This window comes from Limulus polyphemus, unplaced genomic scaffold (genome assembly GCF_000517525.1).
Source record: "Limulus polyphemus unplaced genomic scaffold, Limulus_polyphemus-2.1.2 Scaffold9566, whole genome shotgun sequence".
NCBI classification, from domain to species: domain Eukaryota; kingdom Metazoa; phylum Arthropoda; class Merostomata; order Xiphosura; family Limulidae; genus Limulus; species Limulus polyphemus.
The window spans coordinates 1-10,682 of record NW_013675176.1 but is presented as its reverse complement, the minus strand read 5'-3'; the positions used below and the strand labels follow the sequence as shown (position 1 = coordinate 10,682).

The 10,682-nt window shown below is 33.8% G+C and overlaps 1 protein-coding gene across 1 annotated transcript in view; it reads right to left on the bottom strand.

The window, feature by feature from the left end:
* Nucleotides 1–9,020, bottom strand: part of LOC106475981 (TWiK family of potassium channels protein 18-like) — an 11,572-nt gene extending 2,552 nt beyond the window's left edge. Inside the window, exon 1 of the mRNA XM_022379971.1 lies at nucleotides 8,459–9,020. Coding sequence (XP_022235679.1) covers nucleotides 8,459–9,020 — 562 coding nt within the window. The remainder of the gene's footprint in view (nucleotides 1–8,458) is intronic.
* Between the last annotated feature and the right edge of the window lie 1,662 nt (nucleotides 9,021–10,682).

The following is a 10,682-nucleotide window of genomic DNA, read 5'->3' as shown; positions in this document are numbered from 1 at the left end:
AGACCAATTGTTGGTTCAGATGTTGCAAAAGGAATATCTGCTGAAGCTTTTTGCCAGACACTAATCATAGTAGAACCATCTGGAAAATGATCTATAGGAAATAGTATAGCTTATAAAATGAGTCAGATCAACGTAGGCTGGTAAGGCAGTCAATGATTGGCATATCCTTTAGCCAGTCAAGGAATGTCACAGACCTACTGAAAGATGTGTAGATTGTATAGGAATTCTTTTTGGCGGCAAAGGACAGGTTTATGTGTTTTATTAAAGGTGGCTTCCAAAATATAGAGATGAAAAGTCGACCGACCATTTGTAATAATTTCAAACCTGCTATCCGTGTAGTTGTCAGCACAAGTCGGGTTCACTAGTAAATGCTGGCCAATCGCTAATTCACATTTTGGTGAACTTACATGATATACAGAAGTGACCTTTAGGAACCCCAGCAGAAAGACTTAAGGCTCTAGATAGAGTCATCTCAAGAGAAATATCTGCACGTCTTCTACATACAAGTTTCACAGTTTGTAGATCAAACCACGGTGCCAGATAAGAGTCAAAAGCTTGTTGAAAATCAAAATTAACAGATGATGAGGCTTTTTAGTGTTAAAGTCACTGAGGAGAGTCCCTGGTAATTTTAGAAGTTGATCCATTATCGATAGATGCTGACGGAATCCAACAAGAGTTGTATGGAGTAAATGAACTAAAATACGTTCTAAGATTTTACTGAGGATACTGGTAAGACTAACAGCACGATAAAAATCAACACTTGTTGAAGGTTTAAGGAACAGAAAAATAATGCAATTATTGCAGGAATCTGAGTAAAATCCAGAACGAAAACAATGGTACAAAATGTCGAAAGCAGGAAAAGGAATCTAAATGGGGCATACTTGAGATGCAATTTCATCCAAGACAGTTTTGCGCCTACTCAGGACAAGTAATGTGAATGATGCAATCACTTAAATATCTGCAGTGGGGTGAGTTCAGGAAGTGAATGATCAGCCAACTTAAGAATATATGCTGTATCTTCCAAGTAGAGAAGTTATGTTTCGAAGCTGTAAAGTTATTTTCATGGAAGAGGGGTAAACATATTAACTTTTCAAGTGAGAATGTACGCAGAGCACTATCAACAAAAATCTGAGGAGCACTTTTGTTTAGTCAGGGATTTAAGTCTGTTCCTGTATTAGGGAAGATTTCAAATATATATAGGGGTTGGTTGAAAACCTGATGCCAGTGCTATCTCTTTAGTGCTCATACATCATAACCGACCGTCCACTGGAGATCTCTATGTTGTAATAAGACATAAGAGCCACAGCACCAATGATAGTTCCGAATTAATCACGAGGAAGGTTGCAGAAGATCTACTGCTCGGCGAGGTAAATAAACCTGGTCTATGTGGTATGTATTGACAAGCTGGGATATGTGGTGTGTATTGACAAGCTGGGATATGTGATGTGTATTGACAACCTGGTCTATATGGTGTGTATTGAAAACCTGGTCTATGTGGTATGTATTGACAAGCTGGGATATGTGGTGTGTATTGACAAGCTGGGATATGTGGTGTGTATTGAAAACCTGGTCTATATGGTGTGTATTGACAAGCTGGGATATGTGGTGTGTATTGAAAACCTGGTCTATATGGTGTGTATTGAAAACCTGATCTATGTGGTGTGTACTGACAAGCTGGTCTTTGGATATGTAAGGAACTGGTAGAGATGATAGCATCTTCAAAAACAGTACCCAATAAATTAACATTAGCAATAGCGGAAAGATTCAAATCAGCATTTGCTATATCTCTTTCAACATAAATCCTACAAGATAACCAATTAGTATTACGGTAGTTAAAAAAAAAGCCTATTTGTGTTTGGATGATCGTATGCTACCCTGACTGGTAGTTGAACCTGTACAGAGAGATGATCAATACCCACCAGATGACACAAGCTGAGGGAGAGTATAATTATTAAAAATGTGTGGTTTAGGCGCTGAAAGCTGGTGAAGCATTAAAAACCAAGAGACTTAAAATCTGTGACAAAAATCAAGTAAACTACATATGTTTTCTTCTTCACATTCTTCTTAATCTTTCTAGTTCAGTTTCAACATCAGAGGCGTGTAAAAAACAGCATTTCAGATCTACGGTAACAAAGTTTAAGCTTGATGATGTGTTATTAATTACAGCAATTGTTATGGTGTCAACACTCTTTTCAAGCTGAGTGTCGGCTAATAATACGAAGAATTAAATTGTGGCAGAATGCTACAAGTTCGTGAAATACCTATAGAATGATAGGTTTCCTTTTTGTGAGTGTAAAACATTTAAATACACCATTTCGATAACAATAGTTGCTGTAACAAATGGCTTATATATACGTATAGTGTTCCGAGTACAGTTGTGTCTCAGCACATCTGATGAGCTCTGGATTGAGCAAAACATGACGTAAGCAATGGATACGATGAACATAGTGTAGTTGGAATATTATTATTATTATACATTCTTCTCATTTTTAAAATCCTAAAGGACTAAATAGAGAATGCAGTGTTAAAAGTATATTGGGCCTAATATTGGTGTTTAATGACAAGTAAATTAATTATGATCATGCTTCCTAGGCTAATAATTGAATAGAGTTGTTTAAACAGTTGCTACAATTGCTATTATACACACTTCTAAGTCTTGAAAACAACTAAGGTACTGAGTATAGAATGCAGTGTTAAAAGTATAATAGGCCTAACACTAATGTCTAATGACAAGTAAATTAATTATATTTTCTACAACTCAATATATACTACTTTTTTGGTTAACTTTTTAAAATATCTAAGACTGCAAGTTAAATTCACTTACTTTTATTGTAGTCATATGGTTATTTAATATTCAAAAAGAGAGTCCTAACACGACAGTGATGTTAATTTTAACACTTAAAGGAAAGGGAGTGTGCCAGTAACATCTTCTTAGTTTGGACTAGATGTACTAACGTTGGGTCCCTAAAAGGAAAGTGTTCTGTTTTAAGAGTAAATAAAACCAAAATGAAAAGTAACAAATATTTTTATTTCTCGATGTTGAAGTTTATAAGTCATTCTTTATTGTAGCGCGTAATTTTTCTCGTAATTCGTGGCATGTTTTACTGACGTCACGAAAGTACAAATTGCAACGTTAAGCGTCCCTTATGTAACATCATTTTAGTTTCTACTGACGGACGGACGGACAACACGCTACTTTATAGTGGTTTAAACAGGTGAGCCCTCCAGGTGGCTTTCGCCCCGCTTTCGGAGAAATGATATATTCAAATTTCAGACATCTAGGTTAAAATCAAGAAGCGATTATAATATAAAACTACAATGTGGGAAATATATAAAGAAGTGTCTTAGTAAGAAAGGTAGTTGTTGGGCTGAGAATACATCGTTTGTCAAATATAACCTCAATATGTAAGACATACGTGAACTGAAAGAAAAGGAGCAGACATGAAAGTTCAAGTTTACAACGTCACACAAATACAATTATTATTCACTGTTTGCAGCCAAATTAAACATTGCTGTGTCTACGTTAACAACACACTTGTATGAACATCATAACGAAACCTAAGATGGTCAGTAGATACTACTATCAAAATATTTAAATTAGAATCCCCCCTTCCTAACATGTACCGTTGTCATGGTTAGTAGTTTATACCATCACATAAGTCTAATTATTAACTAATAACTTTTTTTGAAGAATTTGTCTTTCAAACATTTTCCAAGGTTATGATAGCGTTTCTAAGTGGTTGATCAACCAAGAACTGAAAGCTCCACACTACGAAAAATACAGTATTAAAATAAAGTTATTGTTTTGAGTATATAGAAGTACCCAGTATCGATTTTTCAGATAATATATATTTTAGAAGTCCTCTGTATTTTAACATTCTTGTTCACACTCTTGTTTTATCAGTTCTTATGAATGTAGAAAAAACTGATGAATCTTTTCTCAGAAATTTTTTAGCCATTCTTGTAAAAATTGTTTGACTGGTCTTTGTTTCTTAATTAACTGTTACCAGGTGGTAGAAATTGGAGTTTTACAAACAAGTGGAAGTATTATATGGTGAAGGTGTGTTTGAAACATTTTGAATATAATTGTAAATATTTTGATGTAAAGGTGTTTATGTTTTGCAAATTGTTATCATTAAGAAGTTTATCTCTGATAATTCATTCACTATCGATAATGTTTCTTTGTTTGTATTAGTTATCATTTAGAAGTTTATCTCTGATAATTCATTCACTATCGATAATGTTTCTTTGTTTGTATTAGTTATCATTAAGAAATTTATCTCTGATAATTCATTCACTATCGATAATGTTTCTTTGTTTGTATTAGTTATCATTAAGAAGTTTATCTCTGATAATTCATTCACTATCGATGATGTTTCTTTGTTTGTATTAGTTATCATTAAGAAATTTATCTCTGATAATTCATTCACTATCGATAATGTTTCTTTGTTTGTATTAGTTATCATTTAGAAGTTTATCTCTGATAATTCATTCACTATCGATAATGTTTCTTTGTTTGTATTAGTTATCATTAAGAAGTTTATCTCTGATAATTCATTCACTATCGATAATGTTTCTTTGTTTGTATTAGTTATCATTATGAAGTTTATCTCTGATAATTCATTCACTATGGATAATGTTTCTTTGTTTGTATTAGTTATCATTTAGAAGTTTATCTCTGATAATTCATTCACTATCGATGATGTTTCTTTGTTTGTATTAGTTATCATTAAGAAGTTTATCTCTGATAATTCATTCACTATCGATAATGTTTCTTTGTTTGTATTAGTTATCATTAAGAAGTTTATTTCTGATAATTCATTCACTATGGATAATGTTTCTTTGTTTGTATTAGTTATCATTAAGAAATTTATCTCTGATAATTCATTCACTATCAATGATGTTTCTTTGTTTGTATTAGTTATCATTAAAAAATTATCTCTGGTAATTCATTCACTACGATGATGTTTCTCCAGCTCGGGCTGATGTCCATTACTCCGAATAAAGAGAACATATATGCAGTAGAATTTTAATACAGCTAGCACACATTATCATAGCTACAATATTTATATTCCAACAACAACAATAACAAAAAATCCAGTATGTAACTGTAGCAACCACACACACCACTAGAAAACATGGTAGAATAACTCACAGAAAACACTTCCAGAGTATTTCTTGGCAGTAGTCAGATTTGAATAACTTTCGAGAGTGTAATAAGAACCAAAATATATAACTGGGCTTAAACTATTTCATCTTAAAAAGTTTAGAAATTATCTCATTACGAAATATCACATTTATTTCGACATTATACTGAAAGTACTTAATTATATTTTATATGTTAATGAATATTTGTTTCAAAAATAATCATGGAATTCCTCATTATTAATTTTCGAATGTCCTATAACAAACTCTTTTTTTTTACCCAAGTGGCACAGCGATAAGTCTGCGGACTTATGCCTGCTAGAAATTGGTTTTAGATACCCTTGGTATAGAAAGTCTATTGTGTGGCTTTGTGCTTAACAACAAATAAACAAAAAACAAGCAACTAAACAATTTTCACTGATAGATCATTTCTTAACACAAACCGATAATTTTTCTGAGTCAGTTTTCGTGTTTGTTAAATGAATGAGCACAAGACTGCAGAATCATTATTTTCTGATCTCTGGAAATCGGAATTATGAGATCACTAAATATGAAATTGCAGGAAAGTTACACATATGAAACATAACGCAGACAGAGTCTACGAGAATAGGTAAGAATTTGTGGAAGACAACGTATGAATGATTGTATAGACAGAAGCCTTCGAAATACACGATAATTTCACAGAGAGATTTTGGGAGCATGAAATATTGTATGGACATATTTTAGAGCATAAAAACTTGGGGTACAGAGACTTGGGGTACAGAGACTTGGGGTACAGAGACTTGGGGTACAGAGACTTGGGGTACAGAGACCTTGGAAATATGGTGTGCTACCTAGGAAACTTAGTAATAGATATATACGTTTTATAACTAAATGAATTAGTACTACACACGACCATTTGATAATGGAAACACTCTATCTGAATTTATATATGAATCCCATGGTACACTGTTGTGCAAGGTTTAAAAGATCCAATTGGATGTAGCGTGTAAAGGAAAGATATTGTAACAAAAGAAACTTTTAAGACAATGCACATAAACATACATACATATATATATCTATATATATTCTTGTAAGCATGCATACTTTAGAAATGAACGTTGAATCTTAATGAGCCATAAGTCTTATGAATCTATCAATTTATATATATATAAAAAAAGAGTCCACAGTTTTGATTCATGAAATAGCTTGCCATTTTATTCACTGCTGCTTTGGTTATAATAATTCCTACAGATGTCTATTTAGGTAATCCATATTAAGATTGATAAATGTTATCTGGTTGATGATATTGGTGTCCGCTTATTGCTTCTCTCACTGTTGCCAGTTGTCAAAGTTTTGCACAAATCGCTAAGATTATTGAATACAGCACTAACTCAAGTTTGAGTTATGTAAACCTTTTAAGTCAAGCAAGAATTGAAGTGACATTTATTTGTTTGGGTTTCATCTGTGTTAAAATATATCTCACAAAGAGTCATGGTTCATATTTACAGTAATTTACTAACGTTTCTCTATTTGCTACTGTTTTCTTGATTATCTTCTTTAGCTACCAGAGAATATCTACTATGTCGAGACGAGTATAGGAAATGTAAGAAGAATAGGCATCGTGCAAAATTATTCTAATGAAGATGTAATTAAATGCGAAAACTCAAAGCCCAAAAATGTTTTGCTCTGGACTGGTTGTAGGTTTTATATCCACGGAAATAATGAGAAAGCTAAAAGTGAAACATACATTTCAGAGGTGTAGGAGGCAGATTAAAATTGGAGGGTAAGGTTTATTTGACTAACGAACCGAGGGAATGTGTGCCAAAGGCGCACCCATTATGGCCGAGGTCCAGGGCTTGCCTTAGGGCCCTGGAACCTATCGAGTTCTGGATTAAGTTTTATACGTTCTTCTGGTATTCTTGTGAGTAATTCTCCTAATATTGATGCATTTTCACTAGGACAGACTGAAAAGTGAGGGGATATACCCCCCGCTTCCTACGCCACTGCATTTTGAATATAAGGAACACAAGAAATCTCTGAAAGTTTTACTTGTAGTTTTTCGTAGTTAACTTTTAAATAAATATACATTCGTCAAAACAACCTTGAAAAACAAACAAACTGTAATTTGTTATATTATAGCTATAAAAGTCAAAGGTCAAGTTTAGTGTTGTGAAACCAGAGATCTAACGATCTTTGATGTCATGAAGTCTTGTCTCAGGTATTACTTTGTAGTGAATCACAGAGCCTAAGGTGTTCTGAATTGTTCATGAACTATAGTTAGGCTTCAAAGAAGACATTTAAAAGTTTCACTCATGTGAATACCTATTCGATGAATGAATCCTACCAATCTCAAGAGGCTGATGCAAATTGGTTATAAGTTTGTGGCATCAATGGTAACATTTCTTATCATATTTCTACCACTGCCATAAGTATCACACTCTAGTTTGAAAATGGGATAAGATCTGGTTTCAGAATAATTTACAATGAGTATACGCTTGTTATCCGGCTCCAGGTAATTGATCCACTGGAAATGTTCTTGGCACTATTACAAGCAAGTTTTTTTTGCACATTGATGTGGCAGAATGCTCCTCATTAGAAATCTAGCATACAAGAGAGCTTTATGAAATCTGTGAACATATGATTCAGTCTCGAAGCATTTACTCTAAAATTGCAACGACTGAAAATATTCAGTTTTTAGCTATCTGCTTGTTATATCCATAATGATCTACTTTGCCCAATTATCCAAGCAACTGCACTGCTTATTTGGAAGTAGTTCCACACTCCCCCTAACGACATTTTAAGATTTGATAGATTCCACATTCTATGAACGTTTGTGCTACTATATTTTTATGTAATTAGCTCTGAAATCCGTCTAATGTTATCCCTGTGCGACACTGTTCAACACATTCTTTTAAGAAGACCCAACAGAGACATCAATCCCATTGAATATGTAGGATGTTCTTCTCATCATCTCCCGTTAGATGACTCTAAGCATTAAAGCATATTTCAGAAGAGTACTCAGAACCTTATCAATGTCCTAATCTTAAGCATGTAATACTGGTGCCAGAATGTCCTAGCTGTTCATTGTGACCATACCTCATATTATAGAGAAATGTCACGAATAGTAAGAGTGTAAAAACGCTTCTACCGAATGTTTTACTTACGAATACAGGTTAAATGACCCAGCACTTACCTTCTAGATTACGTGATGGACATGCAGATGACTGACTTGAATTAAAAACATGCTAAATAATGTTACTGGAATTAATCTATAAATATGATAAATTCCAGTTATTTGAGTCCTTGATTGGTTTCATGCTATCAGGCTTACCTATCGTGGTGTACACGGTCCCGCAGAAGAACAGGGATCCAAAGAATGTCCACTGCCTCGCTTCGTCTATTGTAGTGGCACTGGATGAAATAGCCTGAAACACTTGTCCTTCGTATTTTTTGAGCTCCAAATGAGCTGAGATCTGCCATTCATTCTCAGAAATATTATCTATTCTAGAAATATTCCACAAAATGTCTGCCATAACACTGCGAACGTCTGGAAGGTCAATTATCTCAGGACTCTCGTGTGGACCCTCTATCAAACGGAAAATGACAGCTCCCACAGAAGCGTAGATCATGAGAACAATAAAGAGTAAAATATGAGTGAACCACTTCTTAGAGAAAGCTTTTAGGCGTTCAGCTATAGTAACAGCAGCTGTTTTAGTTTTATCCCCAAAATCATAAAAGTCAGAAGGATCTATCAGCCAGATCTGAGGTGTAGGATCAGGACCTGTGGGACTAGTCCGTGACATAGTAGATGGCTGTCGATAGTATACGGGCCTTTGATCACCACTAGGTGGCCACTGAGGTTGAACAATAGCAGGATACGGAGAGGTTGACATTTTTGAAACGTTTTACGGACCGGTCTCTTAATCACTTAACGAAAAATAACATTAGAACACCTAAAAAGGGAGTAAAAAGTTAAATCGAGTAATTTAAAATGCATATAGAAAATTATTTACCATAGAGTCCGAAACGTTTCAGAGATGGATAATGAGGGATATGAAACTTTCAGTAAAGATTTCTGAATTATTTAAACTTTTCACTTTTAGGCTGAAGATATACGCATAACTCCGAGAACCATATATATATATTTTCTGTTGAATAGAACTTGGAAGTCTTGTATTCACGATGAAGAAGCTTTGAACAAAGTGTAGATGGTTATACTTGACACCCAGAAAAAATATTGTGCATATAAAGAAACACTTATGGATCACCCGTTAGTTATGAGTCTACTCAATTATTTAACAATTACTTGAGTCAGTTCCCTCACGACTATACATACCTACTTGGCAAAGTTTACTACAGTTACACAGCTGTATAAGGCAATTTTTAAAGACACTCGTCTCAGTCACACACTTATTTATAGTTATAATTTAAATGATGCCGCCGGAACTCAGAAGTCCTGCACGAGCAGAATGAAAGGTCCCGTCTTCACGACATATTGAGTGGACCTTAGAATACTTATCTGATATTGTCTGTTTTCTCTTTCACTCTCAGACGAGAACGCTCTGGAAGTAAAGTCGTGTAACTCCACTGGACCAGTGAGATGTTCTGTTTCGTCACTCTGCTGACTAACCCAGCTCTCTCACACTTTTGTTGTTCGCCACTACCATTACTTCAGCTTCTGCAATAGACTTGAAAATAAAACTTACAAATCTCAAAATAGCAGTAATAAATTTAGCTTTTCGCTCTCATTCCAAGAATCCGAAGCTAACGAGCAGAAACTTACAAACTTTTAGATCATAGAGACATGCTAAAATAACAACAAAAATTATTGCTTTGCGGATAGTTTTATTCATAGTCTGTTAAATATATATATACATACATATTGCATTCATACATTGCAAGTAAAATTCACGGATCTTTAAGACGATGATCATCAACACATCTTATTACTACAATTTTTTATATTTTTCTATATTTGGTTTTAGATTGACGAATACTTTGTATATTCTCAAGAGATATGCACTTGTATTTTACTTTTATAAATAACAATTTAATTTAAGTTCTGGTTTTCGCTAGTAAATATGGTTTAAATACTTTTCATTAAACATATAACATGAAAGACGGACTCATATGTTTGGTCTTTAATAGTCATCACAAATGTAAGTCAAAGCTATCTTGCAAAGATTAGTTAATTTTTTTACTAATGTCCTTTTAATTTAGTAGTCGTTTTAATGTTATTTATCTACACGTACAGTAACACAACAGCCAACATGACAAAATCAAATAATACGTCTGAGATTCTGGCATTTTTCATAAAGAAGAAGGCAACGGAGAACATAAGTTAATACGTCTGAGATTCTGGCATTTTTCATAAAGAAGAAGACAACGGAGAACATAAGTTAATACGTCTGAGATTCTGGCATTTTTCATAAAGAGGAAGACAACGTAGAACATAAGTTAATACGTCTGAGATTCTGGCATTTTTCATAAAGAAGAAAGCAACGTAGAACATAAGTTAATACGTCTGAGATTCTGGCATTTTTCATAAAGAAGAA